General features: G+C 45.0%; 2 protein-coding genes across 2 annotated transcripts; both read left to right on the top strand.

The window, feature by feature from the left end:
• The first annotated feature begins 6,466 nt into the window (after positions 1 to 6,466).
• Positions 6,467 to 11,375, top strand: APOLD1 (apolipoprotein L domain containing 1). Its single transcript, XM_027808407.2, has 2 exons — positions 6,467 to 6,562; positions 8,718 to 11,375. The coding sequence occupies exon 2, from the start codon at positions 8,723 to 8,725 to the stop codon at positions 9,461 to 9,463; it is 741 nt and encodes a 246-aa protein (XP_027664208.1). The 5' UTR covers positions 6,467 to 6,562; positions 8,718 to 8,722; the 3' UTR covers positions 9,464 to 11,375.
• Positions 11,376 to 15,526: 4,151 nt separating this feature from the next.
• DDX47 (DEAD-box helicase 47) lies at positions 15,527 to 24,308 on the top strand. The gene is made up of 12 exons (XM_055710719.1): positions 15,527 to 15,646; positions 16,404 to 16,497; positions 17,944 to 18,132; positions 18,782 to 18,853; positions 19,383 to 19,501; positions 20,026 to 20,097; positions 20,219 to 20,335; positions 20,500 to 20,646; positions 20,949 to 21,086; positions 22,563 to 22,633; positions 23,449 to 23,578; positions 23,670 to 24,308. The coding sequence occupies exons 1-12, from the start codon at positions 15,569 to 15,571 to the stop codon at positions 23,790 to 23,792; spliced, it is 1,350 nt and encodes a 449-aa protein (XP_055566694.1). The 5' UTR covers positions 15,527 to 15,568; the 3' UTR covers positions 23,793 to 24,308.
• The last annotated feature ends 24 nt before the right edge of the window (positions 24,309 to 24,332 follow it).

Here is a 24,332-nt window from a genome sequence, read left to right as displayed (position 1 = left end):
AGTAACTGGGAACTTCTGGGCTTTATGCTTGCAGCAGGCAGTGGAGACAACTGGTGTCAGCAGGGTCAAAAGGTACCAGATAAATTCGTGGGCAAGAGGGGCCTGTTATTGTAGGGGACAGGCAGGGATGTATCACTGCCACCCACACTCTTCCACAATAGCATCTTCTACTAGCACTGCAGGACACCAAGTGCTGGGTTTTACAGGGACCATCTTTGGCCTAGAACAGTTTCTGTGGGACAGGACATTTGAAATTGGAGCATAGACCTGACAGACTTGGGGGACATCGAACAGGGCAGGAGAGGGATAAAGAATTGCCATCTATAATAAGTCAGACATTCTAGAGCAGGTGTCTAAAAGAGATGGACTGAACCAGCCTTTGGGTATGCCTGATTCTTCTCCTGGCTCTAGAGGGAGCTTCAGTAAGTGAATAAACTGGCTCCACATGAACCTCTGAAGAGGGCTGAAATTAGGCGAGGTGCACCCCTCTCTGAATTTCAAAGTAAGTTTTCAACTTCAGTTGGACTTCTTTAGGCTCTTGCGTTTCTGTCATGTTTCTACAGTGCCAGATGGGAGAGTTAATCAAGATAATGAACTTCATTGTTTTGTTTTCATCACAGTGCATTTCTCAAATGGAATGTTTCTGCTGAACCTTAATCCTGTTAGTAAAAGTTTAACCATATGAAATTAATAATAGTTCAAACAAAACCAAAGCCCCCACAACGGGTCTTGCAAGTGTTCCAGAGGTGTCCAGGATCTGGTCTTTCATCACAGTTCAAAACTTTCAAGTTTTGGTTCATCTTCATGAAATGTAGGACTAGTTTCTGTAAGGACTGTGGATAAATGGTCTTATTTGATGATGAAGGAATGTAACAGCGACACGTGACTGTGACTATTCCAGGACAAGTTAAATCCAACTTTATAAAGTTTGAGGTTTTTGAGCTGAATATTCCCAACGCAAAGTCATCATCATTGGTAAAACTGGTATGGAACTGATATGCAGACCTGCAATGCAGCCTGAATCTGTCCAAATCTGTCTGCGTCCAATACTTAAATTTGATTACCATTTCTCTTATCTAACTTATTTTTCAATTAAATTCTCATGTATTGTTAGGAATATGAAATATATCTCTTGACTAGCTGCAAATTATGTACAATAGAATAGTTGGTTAAATTGATGAAGTAAGAGAAGAATTAAGATCAAGTAAAAGCACAAATTCTAAAAAAATTCTAAAACTCTTTTTCTTTCATATATTTAAAAAGAAATACTAGCATTCATAAAAATTGTAAAAAAAGTTGTTTTCTTTACAAAACTTAGATCAGACAATGCCAATGCACTGAGACTCTGTGTCATCTCATGATTTTTTGTTTTGATTTTTTACATTCTTGGTTCAATATCAGAGAACATTTTTTAGCACATTTGAAATCACATTGCCCAGCCACAACCTGGGTAGCTAGTGGAGAAGCGCACAGGGATGTGGGGTGAACCCAGTCACTGCAGCTTTCTGGCCTTGGCCAGTGACAAGTACAAAGACAGCATCAGGAACGTTTCATTGTGCAAATACAGGATGATACCAAATCCAGTTTTCCTGCCAAAAGTACATTTTCCTAGCCTTTCCCTCCACCATGACTGATTACTGAATTGTTGTTTTGTGCCCTCAAGCCTCTGAGTTTAGAGTTTTTCTAGGTAGCCTCAAAACTGAGTCTTGTTACCTCACCAATGGCCTTATCAGAGCGATTAAGAGCAAGAATTGAGGAGCAAGTGATAGTGAGAATGTCTCTGTTAGAGATCACTAACCCATACAACAAACTGCTACTAGCAGGGAGCAAATAAGGGAGCCGGGTAAAAGCTCTATCCTGTGCTGCCTGATGGAAACAGACACTCTAATGTCCTAGCTAAATAATGCTATATCTACTCGGTAATCTCATATACCAATGCTCCCAAGACTAGATTTGGGGATTTACACCTGAGTCTTTTGAGCCCATTAGTTTCTTGGTTAAGACATGCTGCTGGTGCCATGCTTCCCAACTGAGCTGCTTTTCCTTCTTGTTCAAACTGTGGTCCTGGGAGCACTGCCCAGACCCACCAGCATTCGGTACAGAAATGCCACCAAAGGCTTCCGCACCAGCAGCTCCTCCTCATGCACTGGAGGACATGGACATCACCCTGGCAGAGGGAAGATCAGAGAGTAGTACATGCAATGAAAGATTGGCTAAACACTGCCAAATTCACACTGTCAAAGGGGAATAAGAAAACATGGACATCTGTGCCTTGTGTTTTGGTGGCAGAACACAGAGATTGTTCTAGCCTGGCTCCCTACAGAAATAGGGGTTACAAAGTAGGGCTGTTGGCAGTTTTGTTAATCAGTAGCTTCTGAGCTTCCTGGGCAGTCTCAGACAGAATTTGATGAAGCAGTTAAGGTTTCAAAGATAGCGACTTCTTGCAAGTTTCACGAAAATAAGTATTTTTGTAGGTGAGAAGAATCCAGACTCTTGTTTCCTTTGAGAGAATTGTTGCAACATGAGCTCAGTCATCAAGAAGTCCACAGGAAAAGAGCCACAAGGAACCAGGCTACCTAATTTCTACTTTTCAGGAAGCCATTAGGTTTCTTTGCAGTTCTGGAAATACGGTAACAATTCCCTATTCTCTACAGTGCTTGAGGGTATGGATAGCCAGACTTGCTCATTGTGCTTTGCTGCTGCAATTGCTGAGACACTGAGCAGAGAAAAGTCCTCCAGCAGCACTGGTCTGAGCAGAACACGCATAGGGCCTCACTCACTCACACCAGCTGTGCCACAGGCAAGACTGCAGGCATATGGGCCAAGCGGGGAGCTGGCATTTTGTGTGTCAGAAAGAGAGACTTATGCCATACAGCCTGCACTGAAATATATAATTAAAAGTAGCAAATGGCAGTATGAGCTGATCTGTTTAAGTTCATTGCAGAAATCCATGCTCCATGACTAAATAAATACTTGACCTCTGCAGACACTGGTTGGCAGTGTTTTGACAAGGCACTTTAGGATGGTATCTTTGTTACATGAATACTTGCTCACAAAGCAGGTACAGGCACAGTCAATGCACTTGGTTAATATCCTACTTAACTGGAACTAATAAGAGATGTTTGCATCCCACAGGCTGTCCTGTTCCCCACACCCTGCCCTGCTCTTTGTAGCTTTCTCCAAACCTAACTGAAGTCACACACGCACAGGTGACCAGAGCCCAAACTAGCCTGTGTCATTTTGGAATGCTTTCAAAGAATTAATTTGGATCTACTGGTAAGGTTACTAAAAGCTGATGCAGCCTTTTCTGATCTAATTTGCTTTATTTGTTTCAGTTTTGGGCTATTCAAGTTCCTACTGAATCTGAACGAGTGTCTTGCTGTGAAGAGTTAAAATTTGTCACCAATTCAACTGACCACAGGAAAAAGAAAGGAAAAAAAAACCTTTTAGCCTCAGGAACCAGCGAAAATACCAAGCACAGAAATTCCCTGTTAAAAAGATTAAATTTGAATGTAATTTTACTCAAACGTACTCAATTATTTGATCAAAACAATGTTAATAAAGGAAGTGTATCTTTGAAACTCCAGCTTCAAATGTTACACATTTATGTTCAAATGTTATATTGCAGTAGCTCCAAACAGCTTCAGAATAAACACTTCTGCCATATATGCTTTCTGCTGGAGAGGACAAGAGCAGAAAGATCAGTCCTTTCTGCCAAAATCCACTGGAAGGAAGAGAGCTGAAGTAATAAAACATCCTTCCTTCCCCTTGTTGGTCATCTGCTCCCACAAAATGCCTTCAGGGCAGACTTTGCGTGGGTCTGGCTTCTGCACATTGCAAAAGGATGTGGCTAGATGGGAAAGGGTGGAGCAAAGGGACCATTTTTGGCCAGGATAGCTGTGAAACACCTGCTGTGCCTCTTCCACCTTCAAGCCCGAGTGTTTCACAGATCAAGAATGATGAAACTGTAACAGAGTACAGCAGGCAGGATGGTGAGGCCTCTGCTAGCTTACAGGACTCCCCAGTGAAGGTCAAACCTGGCCCACAAGTCCTGATGTACCTGGTAGCTAAGATTCACTCCAGGTAGGCCCCTGGGACCTACATGGTAACTCATCAGATGCGCTTACATCTGGACCGTGGCACTAATGGCGCCAAATGTCTTTCAGTCCCTGGGAGGTGGTCAGAGAAGATGCTCCTCTCACATCCTGCTTCCATTTCCACCTGCTCATCTTTGCTGGAGGGGGTCTCTGTAATTATCAGTGGGAGAGAAGTCCAGCACTCTCACCAAAGGGGTGATTGTGAAAGTGTCGGTAGGGACAAAACGAGATCACAGCATACTGCTGCAGGACAACTCACTAGGAAACAGTGTTTCTTATTCTAATACACATTTGTTTTCCAGAATCAAGTTGATGTTTGTGGTGGGAAGTCCTTACTTTCTAGGTATGCACCTCATTATTGGGGTGGATTATGGGGAAACATTCTCTTTAGATGGTGAAGGAGCCCAGGGATGATCCCTGTGAGAAACTATCCTAGGCTGAGACGAACGTCTCATCCTGCGTAAAGTGCAGGTCTTTGAGGATGCAGGAAACTCTATGAGGGAATACTACAAAAAAAGTTAACCGTCTCTTCTGCAATTTAGTCATGTCCTTGCCCACGCACTGAGCATCACAGGGGTTTCTGACAATATTTTGCAGCTGAGTATATTGAAAGAAGAGCACTGAGAAAGGAAGAAGAACAACTAAGGCTCTCGAAGTGTCATCTTGGGCTCATTCTAGACCCTTTTTTTCCTTTTCTGTGTTATTTCATTTTTAACAAAACTCACTGTCCTAACAAGGACACCTCTATGGCACAAGTCCTAATGCATATGCAGTTACATAAAAACCCATACTCTATTTGGGAATGTGTGAAAGAGCTCTTGTGTCTATTAACTGCAAACCTTCACCAAGGCAGATGGGGCTCCAATTCAAGCATATGTTTGCTAAAACAAAGGGAAGGGCTAAAGCACAGTTTCTTTCAGCGTCAAAATGTACCTCCCTGTCAACATGCAATATGTACAAAGTGCATCTGACCAAGATTGCTTATTTAAGCACCTTCAAAATAATGTTTTGTCTTTTCAGTTCTGTGACAGGTTAAAGTAGCTCTTCAATACTATTTGTTTACTCATGCATGTGCCATCTCGTGCAGGCCCACCTCTGACAAAACACTTGATATACTGTTTCACAGCCATTTTAAGATGATCTAAAGCCAAGCTGACATTGCAATGAATAATCCTAGCCTTTGCCTCTCCCTGCCTGCTGGCTCTCAGTCCTGGTTCCTTCCTAAGGTCAGCTCCAGCAATTGTGTGGCTACGCACCTCACACATTCAATAGTAAAGCCTCACCACTCACTGACAGCTAGGTAGCCTTCAGATTAGCCAGACCAGGGGGACACTAGGGCACAATCAGAGGTTCCCTGTCAACAAACAGCCCTGAAGAGAAACAGATGGCCCATCTTCAAGCAGAACTGCTCAAAACTGATATCTGGCAACCACAGGCCCTGTGTCAATAAGGACACATGCTACTTTGGTCTAAGGTGTGCTGCACCACTTAGTGCCACCAAAAAATCCTTTTTTTCCTGAACCCATCCAAAGATTCTGTCTTTGATTAAAGCCGGCCCTGGCTCAGTGTGAAAAGCAGCGCCAGGAGTGTCACTTAGGCTGTTCCTCCCCACCACCTTCATCACTTCCTCCCTCTGGCCACATCTGTATGTGGGCACAACTGCCAAGAAACAGCAGGCAGCAAAAGAGGGCACCCCAATGACCCTTTCTTTCTGATCATTGGTGGCTGGGCAGGCACCTTAGGAAAACAACACGGTTGTTTCTCAACTACCATGGTGTCCATGGTAAGAAACAGCAAAAACACAGGGAGAACACTCCTTTTGCAGGATGCTGCATGGTTTTACCTACTCCGAAGGAGAAGGGATGGGAATTCAGAGCAATCATCTTGCTGTAGAGCTGCTTCCCTTTTAACGAGCAGAGCACCACTGCAGCACTCGCACAGCACTGCTGTGCTCCAGCCAGTCACACGATTGTCCCAAAGAACTGGGATTTCAAAAGTAAACTGACCTTGAATGAAGTAGCTGCCTGACTGAGGTTCCACTAGCTCGAGACATGTGGCAGGGGGACTCTTCAGTCATCAAGCAATTGGCAGCTCCAGCACAGAGTAAAGTCAGTTGCTATTTCAGGGAAAGGAAAGGCAACTGTTCCCTGGGGGGAATGACTGCACTAGCTCAGCACCAGAAATAGGCTGAGATTTTAAAATTTTTTTCCCCCTACACTTCAGGAAAAGCGAACACACAATGTTCATTTGCAGGGATCGTTTCCTGAACATGATGTGTGCTCGCTGTCCCGCAGGTCACTTTCCAGTATGTCACATCCTTCTGCACAAGGGAGAGCAGGAAATGGCAAACTCCCAGTATGAGGCAAAGCATTCCCATCACAGCAATTGGTCCACAGGAGCTATAAATTGGTCTCCTCCAGAAACAGATCAAATTTGTCTTTGGGGAGGTCAGCTGGAAACTAAAGGTAAGTTTGAACCAGTGTTTTTTTCAAGTGTTTCTGAGGACTATATTAGGAAAGCATTTGCAGGTTTGGAGCAATGTATGCCTTTATTGTTGGGGAGGTTTTTCTTTAAGAGCAGGAGTTGGTTCTGTTTTCCTTTACGCTGGCATAAATCAGTATATTCAAAAGATATGCATCACTGTACAGCTTATGCTATATATTGAATGACTGTTCTTTTAACCAAGTGAGATGATCACTGTTATTACCTAAGACTGTTCTCAGCAAGAAAATCTGCAGAACAAATTGTTAAGAGGCTACAGGAATCAATGTATTTAATGATCATCATATTGATCTCTTGTTAAGTTATTGATGTTATACTCATTACTAATTTCAATGCCAGTATCCGTTTAGCTTAGTGTTAGCCCTTGTGCTTTCAGCTTAATCTCTGACTATAGCATAAAAAATGAGAGGACACTGCCTCCAGCTAAGAAAAGCACAATGTACTAAGTGGCTCAAATGGCCTGATGATACCAAAAGAGACTGGGGTCATTGTTCTGAATGGCATAGGGGTAGGTCCTAAAGGATTCTGTGTGAGATGGATTAGGACAAGCAGAAGGGAAGAAAATTGCCGTGAGAATTATTTACTTACACACTTTGGGATGGAAAGACTCTTTATGGTAGGAGGCTTCCTCCTTCTCAAACACAAGGATTCTGCAGAATGAAATCCCCAAGGATCCTAACTATGCAATGTGTCCGTGTGAGGGATCAGGCACCACCACCACCGAAGACTTAGAACTGCAAAGGTGGCTGCAGCAATGAATAGTTTTGTTTAATTTGCTCTGGGACAGGGTTTTTTCTGCTGCAGAGACTTCTTTTGGCTAGGAGGGCATTATGGACTGCAAAAAGCTTCTTAGCTCTATGGCTAGACTTTGCTAGGTGCAGAGGCAGCACAGCTCTGTGCACAGTGCAGTGCGGTGGAGCACAAAAGCTCTGCTCCCACCAGACAACAGGCAATGCTACATCACTTCTGTTGCCTCCCTCGTCCAGTTGCTGTATATGTAAGCAGTGTTAAGGATGCTGGCTTCCTTTGTAAAGCACTTTGCAGCCTTATGCAAATACTTAGTAGAATATTTTTTCTACCCTTGTGACATGACATAGAACAGAGAGAGCAAACAGAAATTGCCTAGCACCAAAACCCGGAAGATTCACCTTCTAGAAGGGAAGACACTCTCCTGCTATCTTGCCAGTGAAGGTTGCCATAGCCAGCGGTTTTCAGGCAGTTTCTATTCACAGGTGCCTGTATTTCCCCTACTGCCCCATCCCCAAGGGAGCGTGCACTGAAAGTGGGCTCATTTTTCTGGTGTGCCCTTTATGAACCTCTTAAACAAGGTCCATAGGCCTCCCTGCCACTGTCACTGGAGATCCACCACCTCAGGCTGGACTAAGCACCACAGAACAAGGGTTCGCACCATTGTGCAGACCAGGTTAAAATAGGAAAAAAATGCTGCAGGACCTTGAGTTGCTTAGGCTTAAAGAAAGGAAGGATGTTCACAATACCCATCTGAGGCATCAATAAGCCTCTCACCTCCTAGATGGAAAAAACAGACGTTGACTCCCCTCAGCAGTTTCCCTCTGTCCTTCTTTAATGGGAAATGACCCCTAAATAGCAGCCTGGGATGGGTGGCTTTCACCCTCTCAGTGCATGGCCTTTCTTGTGAAAGATGCCCTTGAATACTGCAGATCCTCTGAATCTTATCATGGGGACCACAGAGTAGTTCTGGCAGCATTACTACTCTGGGAACTGAGTCACTCAATCTCTAGGTAATTTCTGTCCTCAGGGTTGGAAGAGACACTTTGTGTCTTCACAGAGGTAGTAACAACAGCACCTCTGACCCCAGCCCTTAAGATATTTTAGTCCTCTTGGGGAACAAGAAAAACATTCAAGAGTTCCTCTGTCTGAAAGTTACAGTGGAATATGGTAATTTAATGTACAAGTGCGTACGTGCACGTGTGTGTGTACGTGAGTGTGTATGTGTGTGCAGACAGCAAACCCTTTATGTAGCTGAGTGAAGAAAAAAAATTGGCTGGATGCCATCCTTGAAATGGTGGTCCGGGCTGAGCATGTCTCATGGGGGGGTTTAACATAAATCCCAACCCAGCTTTTTCTGTTCCTGGACAGAGACCATGGAGAGAAATGGTGCTGCCTTCCCCCAGATGCTAGACCCCACACACCACTTCCACACAGCACTGCTGGATCAGAGACGGAGGCTACGTGGCCAGATTGCTCACCTTCACAAGGCGGCTCGTAAACTCAGCAAGCTCCGCAAAAGGTCCCTGATTGCCAACATCAGCGGGAGCACCCTGACAGCCGCGGGAGCAGTCACAGCCATTGTGGGGCTGTCCCTGAGCCCGGCAACACTGGGAGCCTCTCTCCTGGCATCCGCTGTGGGTCTGGGCCTGGCCACTGCTGGGGGGGCTGTCAGCATCACCTCCGATCTCTCCTTAGTGCTCTGCAATTCCCGGGAGGTGAAGAAGGTGCAGGAAATCGCAATGACTTGTCGGAAACAGATGAGGGAAATCCTTGGCTGCCTGGAGTTCCTCCGCCGGGGGCAGGGCCCAGGGGACCCCACACTGTGCCAGTCGGAGAAGAGGGCCTCCATCTTGCTATATAACTCCGTCTGCTTCATGGTCTTCTGCGGCTCCCACAGCTTCCTCGTGCCAGAATACACAAAGGAGGTCACAAAAGTGAGCCAGGCTGTGCTGAAAGCCAAAATCCAGAAGCTGGCTGCCAACCTTGAGACCTGCACCAGGGCAATGGATGAAGTCTGTGAACTTCTTGAGTCCAGGACAAAGCTTTCCCCATGCACGAGGAGACTCAACTTGGGTGCTAAAACAACTGCTGAGATCCCAAGGCCATCCAGCTGAAACAGTGTTTGTCCCATAGTTACGAACTGGTCTTGGAGACATTACATTATTAATTGTCACCATTAGCACTGCTACCTGTTGCTGTCATAATATTGGTGGTGCTAATCCAAACAGATGATCACATCTCTCATGTGCCTTACCTATATCTGAACACAAACTCCTTCCTGATCGGAAGCTAAAGCTTACACACACGCACACTCCACCGACAGCAGCCACCTGATTAAAGTTGGAGAATATGATGGACACACAGACTATTGTGTAGACAGAAGCAGATCCCAAAGCCTAATGGCAGGAGTAGGTGGCCATTCCTCAGACCCATGTTTCTCCAGCCATCTCCTTGGCTCTGCTTCCTCAAGGCAGCAAAAAAATAAGTGGGTCAGGAGGCTGATGAAATCCCTGCAGTCCTAGTGCTGATTGAACTTGATTCGTAAATAACATATGAATTTGTAAGTGGTAAAAGGGCTGGGCTACCCTCAAAAAGCCAGCAGCTGCCAGCTTCCAGTGAAGTACAGTCCCATTACCAAGGTACATCTGGAAAGGCTGTTGAAGGAAGCAGGTCCATATATGACAGGCTGTGTGGATGGCTCATCATCCCAGGGTGAAACAGCAGGGCCAGAAATCGTAATCCCTTTTGAAGAAACCTCTCTAGGCTGAGAACTGTGATGTTGTGATTTATATGAGAGATGTGTTTGTGTTCTATTTATTTACATATTTACAGGATTATTTTTAAGGTTTTGATATTGTATTTAAATATGTTTGGGGTTTTTTTCTTTTAAAAAGGAGGCCTCTGCTCCAAAGGAAAGAAGCTGTTCTTAGAGGCAAAGCAAGTCTGTGGCATGTGAGAGCAAGTCACCTGTTCTTTGGCTGTGAGGGAGGGCAAGTCCATGTACAAAAAGGAAAGCATGGCCTGAATGCTGGTAGTTATAAAATAGGTGAAACATGGTCAATGAGTGACAACAGATCTGCAGAACAAAAACAGGGAGAAGGACAGGTCAGTGACCCTGGGATGAGAGCCTGCCTCAGGGCACTGGTGGAAGAAAGCAGTTATCTATTGCAGCAAGGACAGAAGCATAGGTTGGTGTTACTGGTCTGAGCTGGAGCCCAGCTGTTATAGGAGCACATCTGAGAGGTGGGAGTACCACTCTCCATGCAGTTGAGCAGCCTGTGAGACCCACAGTGGTTCGTCTGTGAGGGAGGAGGCAGCACTCATGGAGAGCTACACATATTCCTACTAATGCTTCCCAGGGAAGGCTTTGTGTTAGCAAAATATGTACTGGTACTAACACTCAAGAGGGGTGCAGAGGAATAGGATGATTCAGAGGCAGAGCACTTACGAAACAGGAGGAAGGACTGGGACCCTGTTTCAAGTGACTGATCTGCTAAATACATCCTTTATGATTTTTGACCTTTCAGTGCCTCGGTTCTCTGTCTAAAAATGGGGATAGTAGCACTTCCCTGCCTCACAAGGATGTTTCTGGGACAAATATTGAAAAGTGCTCAAGTACTGTGATGACAGGGATCACGTCAGTACCTGGAAGAGGTATAAGGCAGAAACCCCAGAAACTAGCTTGAGACAACTGAAGGAGTTAATGCAGGGATAATTTCACCTCCACAAGTATGCCTCAATGGGTAAGAGAAACTTCCCTGCAGACACATGAATTAAAATTATCAGGAAACCCACTCTGTAATTCTAAAACATCGATCAAACTCTTAGGAAGAGCAACACTTCATCTCACAAAGCTTGAACCCTTGTCCTTTTTGTCTCTTCCTCTTGTCACATCAACATTTGTTTTTACACATAAGAACAAAAGTTTTGATCCTTCAGAGTGTGAGTCAGATGCTTGTAATGCCCATGCCTGTTTGCCAGAAATGAACAAATACACTACTGGTTCGATTAAATTAATATGAAGCACTTTTGTGTCGATGTGTTTCTGCACGCCTGCATGTGATCACATTTCTGACCCCTGGCTCACCCTGCTTGATTTCATGCTCCAGGCACTGGAGCTAGGGGATCAATATGAGCAGCTGGACATGTTCAGAAGGCAAGTATGAAAAGTGAGGTCATCAGCTCCATGCAACAGAGCTGGCATTTGTGTATGAGTTTATGTGTTTGTCTCTGTGAGTATATATCCTGGTGTGCACACTAGCCCATGTATGCTGTGGATATTGGTCTCTGACACAGATGCAGAGGCACATATGTATGAGCATGTAAGTATGGTTTTAGAGTGTGAACTGCACGCTGTGCAAAGGCAGACATGATGCAAAATTTTCCCTAGTGCTCCAGCGTATCACCAGCGAACTCCATCAGATCAGTTACCACTTAACCATACCTCTGAGATGCCCAGTTTTGTCATCACAGGGAAAATTATATAACATACTTCTCCTACCTCCTCCCCAGTTTTCTGGCAATGCAGCTTCATCCACATGTCCACACAGAGGGGACAACACAGGAACAACAACAGCTCTGAATGAACTAATCTGACTAGCAGAAAGATCTAAATTTGATAGCTCACAAGGGTTGGTTTGCTCTGCTCAGCACAGTCCAGCACTGCAATCACAGCCACTGTTTTAGCAGCTGGTGATGAATCAGATACTTTTGCTTCCAGTCTCAGCCACACAGGCAAAAAATCCTGCTTCTGTTCTGTTTTCCTGTAGGCTAACCCTTCAAAGTCAGGATTTGGGTTGTTGCAGAGTGCTGCTGTGCACATGTAATTGAGACCAAGCTACCACACTTCCCTCTCCAGGTTTTGCTAGGAATGCAAAGGCAGGCTCAGGCAGACAGCGGGGCCCACAGGCTGGAAGATCTGTAGTCCTACACAAGTCACAGGAGCAATGTGACTTAGTTTGCTCCAAAACCCATTCAGTGCTCTTGGACACCTTCTAAGCTAGGTTGTCCTGTGAGTCTAAGTCTGTGCCCTCACACCTCAGATACACTTGATCTAGCAGCTAGCAGACAGGGCAGGAGGTGGTCAAATCCTCCTCACTCAGCTCCAGACATACTGTCCTGTCTCTTCCCATGAAGTCAGCACTGGATCTCATGCAATATCCTGGAGAGCCAGCTCTGGGAGCTGTGCTGGCAGAAATCTACCGTATTTGGGGGTAAGATTAATTTCTTACTCCTTTTGCTCACTGAAACAGCTCACTGCTGGGTCAGATGACCACCAGAGCTGGTACCAAGAAAGCACTAGAAGCAAGTGACCTGGGCTGGGACAGGGGTGCACCTAGTCCAGCATCAGTATTGGCTTAGTTCCAATATCATGACTCCCTTAGAGTCACAAGCAACATTTGGGGGGAGTGTCTTTGATAAGCAGCTTTTTTTTGCTAGTAGTTATGCTATTTACCCTTCAAAGTAGTAGATGTGCTGGTGGAACAACCCTTCCTTTGGCAGCTAGGCAGCAGGGGGAGAAGAGTACATGTGATTTGATGTTTAGCCTGGGCTGGCAGTTATAAAGCCTGGCCTCCTGATGCCATTTTTACTTCCCTTTTATTGAAAATAAATTCCCCTGCTGCAGGGAGAAATGATTCAATAGTGAAGCAGAAACGCAGATATCATTTTACCATAAAGTCCCATAGCATGTTTTGAAAGCATAATAAAAGATGTCTGTGACAAAGAATCCCGAATATAGTCAGGGAATCAGGATATCCCAACAGCCTCTCTCTAGGCATCTCAGTGGGTAGACAGGACCATTTACCATACACGCTGTACATCCTGTCTTATTATGCATCCCTTATGAAATAGTTTGCCTTATACCTGCACTAAAATTCATCTGCTGTGGATGCTCCCACCCTGTCCCCCTTAAGGAAGACAGCTTGTAACATGCAGTAGGGCTAGGAACATATTTGGTCAAAAGCTGAGTCTAAAAGCCCTAGAGTGAAAATTTCTAAATCCAATATAATCTGCAGTGTACTGTGCTGAAAAGCACAAAAAGGGAATCACCATTTAGAAGCAGTACTTCTTTTATCACGAGTGCTCCCAAGAGCAGTTTAGGACAGGTGGGAACTTTTATTCAAATACATCTGCTGACAAAAGGGAATTACCCAAACCGGAATTTTACCAGAACAGAATTGCTCCACCCTGCTCCCCACCAAAACAGCACCTACAGTATTATATGGGCAACGAATTCAACAAAGAACTGCAAGCACTGACTTCCTGTCACATCCCTGACTCCATTTCCTGAGTCATCCCAGTGACCCTTACAAGGGTTCATGTCTAAGTTCTGGCCAAGCTTAACCTTTAGCACTAACAAGTTCACAGCTCAGACTGACGTAATTTTTGAAACATATGGTCATAACTAGCATCTACACTGGGTGTTTCTTGGAGGTTTTTTCTTGTTGGTTGTGGTATTTTAACATTTAATTTATTATTTTAAAGTCATTGCTCCTGAGCACAGTGGGATGCAGCAGTTTCATTTCCACTGCTGCTCAGTGAATTGTTTCAGGTTTCCTCTCCTTTCCCTGTCACACAGCGAGTTTGTTTGGATTTCCTCTCACTTTCCTCATTGTTCTGGAAGCAGAGGAAATGGCACACTTGGAATCCAGTGACAGATGCTCTGGTACGTCAGCATTTCCACTGTGAGCACACCCAGCTGGGCTTTCCAACCAGCAAGATAGAGGGAGGTCTGGTCATGATTGCAGCCATGAGTTCCATTTTGCAGTTGGCCCTGCTGTCCTTCCAAAGCCCAAGCTCTTTGATGTGGTAGCATTCTTTTTCATAAAACAAAGGAGGTTCACTTTGCCGCGAGGCTGACCTGCTGCAACCAGCATTGGGACTACAAATCAGAGAGGCTGCATCCAGACCAGATGGAAACCAACGAGCTCAGGAATTATCATGGTGATATGATATTTTGCTGCTGCTCTCCCTGGAAGGGCAGTAAATTCATCACCATTTTCACCTCTCACTGGGTACTTGCAGGCTCCCTGCCTGCTGCTGTCATCACAACAGCAATCGAGAGCTGAGGGAGTGCTTTCATCTATTCCCATCCCCTCTACTCTCATTTAACGCTGTGAGTTGCTACAGTTCAGTTTATTTTATGCATTTCTGACACTTCAAAGTTGCACCTTGGAAATCACCATGAACAGGAAAACAAGGTGGAACAATGACAGATTTTGATTTTTCTTTTTTACCTTCACTAGTACTTCAAAATGTTTCATATCAGCACTTCTGAAGAAGTCAATTTGCTCTTTACACATATTATATATGTAAGTTTATATGTGTTCTTGTATTTTCGTGCCGGGCCAGTTCATTTTGTCTCGTTCTTTTACAACTGTAGAGTTTCTGAATAAAGACCACCACCACACACACTGCCCGATGCAAATGCTGAGCTGCAGGCCAGCGCCTCAGCCAGCTGTGGTTAATGCCAAGCAGGTGGGTTTTCACACAGCCAATTCAGCGTGCTCTTACCCCAATACAGCTCCGTAACCCCCCCTTCCCCGGAGAGCTCTCTGGAGTTCAGTGAAAATTCACCCCCAGTCTCCAATTTAGCAAAGCACAGCACTCGTCACACAAATCCCCTTGCAGAAGCACAAGCCAAATAAAGTTTAAAGGAAACAAGCCTTGTACACGTTTAGAAGACAGGCCTCCCCGTGTCTGCTAAACAGCCTTGCGCAGAGCCAGGATGTTTCCACCGGCACGGCAACGCGGCCCACGGCGGCTCCTTCACATCAGGAGGAGAAAACGACAGCGCTTGGTACCCCGAGCGTGAGAGCCGCTTCCCAGAGGGCTGCGCCCTGCTGACCTCCGAGCGCGGAGGGCACCTTCTGGGCTCAAGAACACGAGGCCGCCCGCACCCCACGGCCCCAGCGCTAACACGGCCGTAGCGCTTTCCCAGCGCGGCGCTGCCGGCCCCGCCCGGCCCCGCCCGGCCCGGCCCGGCCCGGCCCGGCCCGGCCCCGCCCCGCCCCGCGCGCCAGCCCGGCTCCCGCCGCCGACAGCCGCGACCACAGCGCCCGCCCCAACGAGTAGCTGCCGCCGCGCGCGGCCCCTCGAGCCCCGCCCCCCCGCTCCGATTGGCTCTTTCCTCGGAACTACAAATCCCATGACGCCGCCCAAGGGGGGAGCACGGCTCCCGGCGCCCTCCGCGCTGCCTCGGAAGGGGGCGGATCAAAATGGCGGCAGGAGGTGAGGAAGGGCAGGTGGAGGCGCCGGAGGTGGCGGTGGAAGAGCCACGGAGCTTCAAGGACCTGGTGAGACCGGGCTGGGGCCGCTTCTGCCCCGCTGCTCCTTCCCCTGTCCGAGGAGCTCTCCTGTCCCCGCCCCGCCTGTCAGTCCGGGGGGAGCGGGACGGGACGGGACGAGCTCCTCGCAGAGCCTGGTGTGCCAGCTGTGCCCTCCGCCGCCCCGCCGTGCTTGCCTCGTCGGTGGCACGGCTCCGGGTTGCGGCGCTCCGTGGGTTACGGGCGGCCCCGGGCCCGGCGGAGCTGCCGCTGTGCGCCGGGCAGACACGTGCGCCGCCGTCGATCCGCGGGCGCGGTGTGGCGGCGGTGCTGGTGCTGTGCCCGCGCCGCAGGTCTGGGGAGGCCGGACCTGTGCCCCAGGGAGGCTGGCCTTGAAAGGCTTAACACTCCGGGCTTCTCAGCCGCTGCCTGTGTGTTCAGCAGTGCTAACCTGCACAGGCGCTTTCCTTTTTCCATGCTCATGGGATATCCGCAGAGGGGATAAGAGACAGCTGGGGTGGGGTGGGGAAGTTCCTTGTGTAAGCTAGGGAAAAAATTACTAGTTCCTTACTGATGCCAGTCACCTCTAACAGTTTTGAACAAACCTGTGAAGTTCCTGGTGGAGGTGGGATCACGGCTTGCCCTTTCATGTAGTTGCATTGAGGGCCTGATGGGGTTTGTCTCAGCTAGAGACAAGTTTGGCTGTGTTGCAGCATGTATTTAACTTAACTTTGATCTAATTTAGGTTTCCTTGGTGATATGTTTCCCTTTTTTTATTAATGTTCAGGGAGTGACCGATGTCCTGTGTGAAGCGTGTGACCAGTTGGGATGGAAGATGCCCACAAAGATCCAGGTTGAGGCTATTCCAGTGGCTCTTCAAGGTGAGCAGTGGGCTTCTCTGATCCCGAATCTGGGAATGCCCCAGGAGCTCTATGTGAATTAATTTTACTGAGTGGAAAGTAAGTGGCAGGGATGAGAGTGTTCTCACTTATTGATCATTGAAGATCTCTGTGTAGAAGTATTCTCTCTTCATTCTTATGTTCTTCCCAGCTGGAGCTTGGAATACCAATTTCTCCTATAGCTGCCTGCAATTGCAGAGTTTCAAATGGGTACAAACACGGATTCTGGAGTGTTCACAACTGTTGCGTAGTTCTGACACTCAGTGTTAAATAACATTATTGTCAGCTGTTAGAGCTGCTAGGCCTCATTGACAGTTTTCTTTCTGAAATACTCAAGGGTACACAGGAAACTTCTGACAGATTTGGGGCTCTGCCTTTTCTGGTAGAGACCTACAGTGTGTGTCTGAAATTGGACATGCTTGACTGATTACTTAACTTGTATAATCTGCTTTGCTGTGAGCAGGCAATTCTTTGAAATTAAGATTCTTGGAGTCAGTAATAACCAAACCACATTCACTTTCTATAAACATCCTGGAATTACAGGAAAATAAATTACTGAATTCAGCAAACATTTCTGCCTGTAGAGTATTTGGTTGTTTTGATATTTTTTTTTTGAAAAGCAAAACACCGTGAAGCAGGAACAGAGCAATGTAGTGACAAAATAGGAATAAATTTCCAATGTCCTGCTCTGTCCTGGTACTTCGCTGTTGTCAAGACACTTTTATTCACCATACAAGATTTTTTTTTTTTTTGGAGGTGGGGGGGGGGGGGCAGAGGGGGCAGGCGGTTGGTGGTGGGGTGGGTGAAAGTAAGATTGCATTCCTGAGAAAGTTTCTCCAGTTTAAGGCCTGTTGGCACTGTGTTCTTTTCAGCCGTAGGAGTTTGGGCAAAGGACGTGCTGTCTCAATCCTTTCTGCTGCAGACCAGTTTAGATTTCTCTCTTAATTAATAGCACAAATTGGTTGTGGCTTGCAAAATGGGAGTTTGCTGTTGTCTTGTAGTTGGTATGACCTAAGTCTCAAACGTGGGAATCTATTTCCTTGTAAGCCAGTAAACAGACAACAATTGGTCTAGAATACTTACCCAGATAGAAGCAATAGGCTGTAAATTGACAGACAAATTTGAGAAATAATAAAACAAAGCTTTTTCTGAACTTAAGGTTTCTATGAAAACTTATATTGCCAGAAGTTTAACTAGAGAATGGAAAGGTTCAAGGCTGTGGTTATTGTACAGATGAAGTCACATTCTAAAAATTCTACGAAGGTGTTCTGAAATTCTTTGTGTTGGCTCATTGTTCTTTACCCTTTGTGTGTGTCTCTGTTTTTCTATCTTTAGGGAATTCTAGTGCTTTATTGCACAGTGCTTTAAAGGCTTCTTCCTCTGGTCTAGATATGTAACAGTTTTTGCCACCTTTGCTGCTCCTTATAGGCAGAGATATCATTGGACTGGCAGAAACTGGCTCTGGAAAAACAGGAGCCTTTGCTTTGCCAATTCTTCAAGCACTGCTGGAAACACCTCAGCGATTATTTGCTCTTGTCCTCACACCAACAAGGGAGCTGGCCTTCCAAATCTCAGAGCAGTTTGAAGCTCTTGGATCCTCCATTGGTGTCCAAAGTAGTAAGTAGCTTTGTGCTATTAGAGCAGTTTTCCAGCTCTAGATTGCAAAGGAAAAAGTAGAAAATATTTGTGTGGAGGGTTGAACAAAAGGTGACAAAAGCTTGTGATGCTGGAAGACAGAGATCTGGTATCAGATTTGGGAAAAAAGACTGTATGGTCTTTCCTCGTGAGTAGTCTGCATCTCTTCTGCATTTTAAGTCTGAACAGTTAAAGATGAAAATAGAAGAGAATCTTCTCAATAATATGTTTGTGTCCAGTGCAGTCGCATAGAGCTCCACTTTGTAGTGTGATGTAGTTTAATCTTTCCTTCAGACAGTCTGTATTGGTTCTTTAGATACTCTCTACAAATATGAAAGCTTTGTGGGTATTTTTAAAATTCCTAGATTTTTTGCAGTTGAGTTGCACTGCAAGGAATAGATTCTGCCTGTAGCTCTTCAACTGTCAAAATACCCAAGGCCAGTAAGGACTTCATTGTACAGCTTAAGAGGCCTGGGAAGGTCAGGTGTGCTAAAATAAAGTGAATTCTCATGCAGCGAAGTAACCTTTCATTTATACAGAGTTATGGGTGGTTTGGAGTAGGAGGAAACACTATGGTGCCAGGAGCTGGCTGGGGCTATACGAGACTCACTGTATTCTATTTGTTCTGCAGCGGTTATTGTGGGTGGAATTGACACGATGTCTCAATCTCTGGCCTTAGCCAAGAAACCCCATGTTATAATTGGTAAGTTAACATGCTGGGGGTGTGGGGTATGAATATTATCAAACTGAAGTTCTCCAGAGAAAGAGTGCTGAAAGGCTGTGTGCATTGGAAGAAGCAAGGGTACATCCTTCATTTGTTTTTGTCCTGAGATTTGAGTACTGGATTGTTAAATGTTTCTGAAGTATATACCAGTAGTCTTGCTGCTACAGACTCATTCCAGAGCATTCCTGCTAGGCTGCCTTTGGATTGGTTTTTCATTCTCCTTAAGTATTCAAGATACTGGTCTCATCCTTAGTACAGCTCATCTACAGTCTGTTTTGTATTTGTTTTTTCTTTAGGGGAGGGGCGGGGGGAAGGCATTCTTCAGAGTCTGACTCCATTTGTCTTTATTTCAAAACACTCTGAGGATGTCTTAGAGTCCTTCCCACAAAGCTGTCTACCTTTACTTCTCTTGGGCAAAGGATCCCATTTCTGTAAGAGATGACTCTTGCCTCTTTGGATCTTTTACTTTGCTTTCATTCTAAACTTGCTCTCCTGATTTTGTTGGTAGCAACGCCTGGCCGTCTAGTTGATCATCTGGAGAACACAAAGGGCTTCAACTTAAGAGCTCTGAAGTTCCTAGTGATGGATGAAGCTGACCGGATCCTTAACATGGATTTTGAGACAGAGGTAGGAATCTGCTTGAAGAAGAATTTGGAACACCAGATGAGTCCCTTTAAAATTACTTCATACAGTCACATAGTAAACACAGAGCTGATCTGTAGAAATTAATGGCAAATTTTAACTAAGATCTAATAATTGCACAAGTCTATGTTGGGAGTAGAACTTGGGAGAGTTCCTGCAGAGCACCAGCAAGACAGTAGGAGGCATTTTGTTTCTGAAATCTACTGGTCCTTCTGGAGTATGTGACATAGACACAGTTACCGTATAACACGATCGCACACATGTTCCAACAGTAATACTGCCTGATATTTGCACTGTTGCTGGACTTCTGGAGCTCACACTGTCTAATTGTCAAGAAGCTAGCAGCCTACACCTTCCCTTTAGAATAGGGGAAATATGTTCCTACAGAAATCTGAGCCTAAGTTGCACACACGCATTATTCTTCGTTTGGACGATCATTATGTTTGGAGGAGGCTTATGTCTTGATTGTTGTTGTATTCAGCATTTCCATTTCATTTCTATTTTTACAGGTGGACAAGATATTAAAAGTAATTCCTCGAGACAGGAAGACATTCCTGTTTTCTGCTACTATGACTAAGAAGGTGAGAGCAGAGTACTCTGCTTTACTACTTTCATCAGGCTATACTGTTGACTAAACTATATGATACAGGTTTCTGACAAGATCTCTGTCTATCTAGTACTAACTTACATTGATCTTCCTAGGTTCAAAAACTCCAGCGTGCTGCTCTGAAGAATCCTGTTAAATGTGCTGTTTCTTCCAAATACCAGACTGTTGAAAAACTGCAGCAGTACTACATTTTCATCCCCTCCAAATTCAAGGTAATGCCACTTCTGTTTCTTCCCTCTTGTGGCTATGTCTTGTCTTGCTGTTCCCACAGCTGCCCAGTATCTTGTCACCTTGTCTGGCTTATATTTACTCTTTAATATGGCATATGTGTTTATCTCTTCACACCCCCCACCCCTTTCTCTCTGTTTCTTTTCAGGACAGCTACCTGGTTTATATCTTGAATGAACTAGCTGGAAACTCTTTCATGATATTCTGTAGTACTTGTAACAATACTCAGAGGACTGCTCTACTGCTCCGCAACCTGGGGTTCACTGCCATTCCTCTCCATGGGCAGATGAGTCAGGTATGGGCATACCTCACAGAATGGAGTAGACAGGAGACTTGTTGCTTGGGAAATGGGCTGCACCATACTGAGTCACAACTACCTTGCAGAAGGAGTGTTTCACAGTTAGTGTACTGGACTCAGCCCTAGAAATTGAACTAATGTGAATGCTGCCACTGGTTCTGTAATAGTTCAAAAAAACTGGAGAAATGAGATTTTTGAGTAGTTTTTCTCAGTTCTTCTTTACCAGTATTTCAACAACAGCATATTAACCAGAATAAGCATTATTATCTCATTCCCTTTTTTGTCCTGCTCTCTTCCAGAATAAACGCTTGGGCTCTCTGAACAAGTTCAAGGCAAAGGCGCGTTCTATTCTGCTGGCTACTGATGTTGCAAGCAGAGGTCTGGACATTCCACATGTTGATGTGGTGATAAACTTTGATATTCCTACACACTCTAAGGTAAGCTAATTTGTGTGCCAGCTGAGAGCTTCTGGTGACGAGGGGGCATAGTGAAGCTAGACAAGGGAAAAAAGCCACCTTTTTTCTGCTAACAGGAAATCTAGTTCACGCTTCTGTAGATTAAAAGATGTACTGAGTTGGTATCTCAGTTTGGTTGAGTGGCTTCATCTGGATTGTAGAACTGATTTTTAGAACTAAATTTTTAGAGTTGTAGAACAATTACTTCCTGTAAGTGAAGAGGGGAAGTGAGGGATATTCTGTGTCTTTGTGTTTCTGCTCTGAGTATGTGTTTTGCCATATTGCAGTAAAGGGCTTCTAGACTTTGAAAACAGTTTTAACATATTACTAGTTTCAGGTAGTAATCTCTGTTACTGTGATTCAGATTTGCCTTCACATTTTAAACTGTTTGAAAAACAAAAACAAAAAAAAAACCCAAAAAAAAAACCTACAACAACAAACCCACCAAAACCAAAAGTAAAAATTCTCCCGTTATGTTCAGTGTGAGTTTGATCAAGAAAGATGTCTTTAATATATTTCACCTTCATATCACAATAGTACAGCAAACTGGAAAAAAGTGAGTTATTAACCATATACCATATGGAAAGTATAGTATTGTCTTAGGGGGGTGACTTTGTTTCCCAGACTACTTTCGGAAAGCATACCGTTGACATACATTTCAGGAACTGGTATTGCTCCTTAGAATGATCAAAGACACTACACATTGCAAACAAAGCTTGGTGGTTCTTTGGAAGACACTCCTTCTGACATTATAAAAGGACAGAAGTTTAAAAAAAAAAGTAATGGTGGGGGCAGTAGCTTGAATGACATTGTTACGGTTTTTGTGCCCTTCCCTCTTGTCTAACTATGTCACAGAACACATCCTTTCTCATGATGCTTCCTTTCTCCACACAGATCCTGCATGGAGAAGGGAGTATTTTAATTTCCATAATGTAGTATAAAACCTGGAAAACAGCGTAGAACCATATAAACAGAAGGTGCTTAATAGATCAGATGCTTCCAAATTATTCTCATTGATCCTGCCTTTCACTGTGCTTGCCAAATTTAAATCTACTTGCCAGAGAGTGTGTCTGGAACACCGACTATGTAGAACATGAGATCCCAAGACTGAAAATGCAGGAATTGGCTCACTTTAAATATTAGCTTTCCAAGGAAGTGATAGTTCATTGGGAAAGTCATGCATCATAACTTCTGTCCTGCAATCTTGAGTAATTGGAGCTGGTAGTCATCTTTCTAAAGAGAAGAATTCAAATGTTAAAATGAAAGGTATGCCTCCACAAGCCAGTATCTTCTCAAATCCTAATGCTGCACACGGCCCTGAGTATTTAATCCTGGCTGTATTTTTCTCCTAATCTTCTTGTACTTTCCTAAAGAAAAATTACATGGGCTGATTTCTCATAACTTCTGGTTTGTGTTTGGTGCATATATATTATTGCTTATCAAGAAAATTGTTTTCAGGATTATATTCATCGTGTTGGGAGAACAGCTCGAGCTGGGAGATCTGGCAAATCCATCACCTTTGTCACACAGTAAGTGTTAAAATGTGATAGACTTATTCTTCTCAGATGTGGTTCAGAGCAGAAAATGTCTAACCTCATCCTGGGTGAGAAGAAAATACTGCTTTTCATTTTGGGGTGCCAGTTGGATTTATTTAGTTAAAGGGAAAGAATTCAAAGACCAGGCTGAGACGGGAGAAAGGTCTAGATAAATTCTAAAGCAGACATGTAATGAGCAGAACTTACTGTTTATAACTTGATTGTATAATTGTCATGGTTTAACCCCAGCCAGAAGCAAAGTACTGTGTAGCCACTTGCTTGCTTTCCCCCTGTTCCCCGTCCCCAGTAAGACGAGGAAGAGAACTGGAAAAAGGTTAAACTGGTGGTTTGAGATAAGAACAGTTTAATAACTGGAATAAAGCAAAATCAGTAAGAATAACAATTGTAATGAAGAGAAAAGGGAGAGAGAGAGAAATAAAATCCAAGGAGGGGAGAAAAACAAGTGGTGCACAATACAATTGCTCACCATTTGCTGATACCTACCCAGCCAGTCCCTGAGCAGTGATCAGCCCCTTCTGGCCAACTCCCGCTGGTTCACGTGCCAAGTGTGATGTTCTGTGATGTTGGGATATCCCTTGGCTAGTTCGGGCCAGCTGTCCCTGCCAGGCTCCCTCCTGGCTTCTTGTGCACCTGCTCACTGGCAGAGCATTGGAAACTGAAAAGTCAAGGACTTGTGAGGCCATCAGCGCAAGCATCTGTGGGCTGGAGATAAGGGGTGATGTCTGTGGGTGGTGACAGCTGAAACACTCTCAGGAGGGCTGATTCAAGCTGGTGTCTTGTTTTTCCAGGTATGATGTAGAGCTGTTTCAGCGCATTGAACACCTGATTGGCAAAAAGCTGCCAGCATTCCCCATGCAAGAGGAAGAAGTTATGATGCTGACAGAGCGTGTGGCTGAGGCCCAGAGATTTGCTCGAATGGTGAGTGCTGGCTTCTTGTCCCTCTACTCATTGTTGTAGTATGAATTTCCTCGGGTGCCAGAATGCGGTCAATCTCTTGATTGCATTGCAGGAGCTGCGGGAGCAGGGAGAGAAGAAACGATCTCGGAATGATAATGATGATGACACAGAAGAAGCTATTGGTGTCAGGAATAAGGTGGCAGGTGGGAAAAAGAAGAAGAGGAAAACCTTCTAGTTCAGTATTTGGACAGACCTTTCATTTTTTCTCTTTATGGCTACATGAGCTTGGCAAAAATGGTCTACCAAGTCATCTCCGGTAGATTCTTTTTTTTTTTTTGTCTTTCTGAACTGCTTGTGAGATTGGGCAGTCTACCTGGAAAACAACTTCTTCTCTTCTGCTTTAGCAGTTACAGACCAAGCTTGGCCCATTGTGCTTGCTGATACCTATCATGGGACCAGTCTTCCTTTCAGTGACACCAGCCTATCACCACTGGACCTGAAAGTAGCTGTGGTCTGGCCCTGTTCATTCACAAAGAAGGTGCAGTGTGATTGCAGCTTTCCCACTGCTGCAGCCTGTCTCGCCACTCAAACACACAGAATGGATCTGAGGTCAGATAGGTGTGTTGGAAGAAAGAGAGGAAAAAATTAAAAAAGCAGCTGAGTTTCTGCAGCACAGTGTGATGCCCTTGCCTTAGTGAAGGGACATGTCACGTGGAGAACTCCAAATATATTTTGCTTAATTTTAAAGCTACCTGGTTTTCTTTGTCTTGTCACG

This window comes from Falco cherrug, chromosome 5 (assembly GCF_023634085.1).
Source record: "Falco cherrug isolate bFalChe1 chromosome 5, bFalChe1.pri, whole genome shotgun sequence".
Taxonomy (NCBI): Eukaryota; Metazoa; Chordata; class Aves; order Falconiformes; family Falconidae; genus Falco; species Falco cherrug.
The sequence above is the reverse complement of the archived record's forward strand: the minus strand, read 5'-3'. Positions and strand labels throughout refer to the sequence as shown.

Coding starts and splice junctions, on each gene's coding strand:
- APOLD1 (XM_027808407.2), top strand. CDS start 8,723: ATGGAGAGAAATGGTGCTGCCTTCCCCCAGATGCTAGACCCCACACAC.
- DDX47 (XM_055710719.1), top strand. CDS start 15,569: ATGGCGGCAGGAGGTGAGGAAGGGCAGGTGGAGGCGCCGGAGGTGGCG. Junction 16,498..17,943: donor TATTCCAGTGGCTCTTCAAG/GTGAGCAGTGGG, acceptor TGCTCCTTATAG/GCAGAGATATCATTGGACTG. Junction 23,579..23,669: donor CCCAGAGATTTGCTCGAATG/GTGAGTGCTGGC, acceptor ATTGCATTGCAG/GAGCTGCGGGAGCAGGGAGA.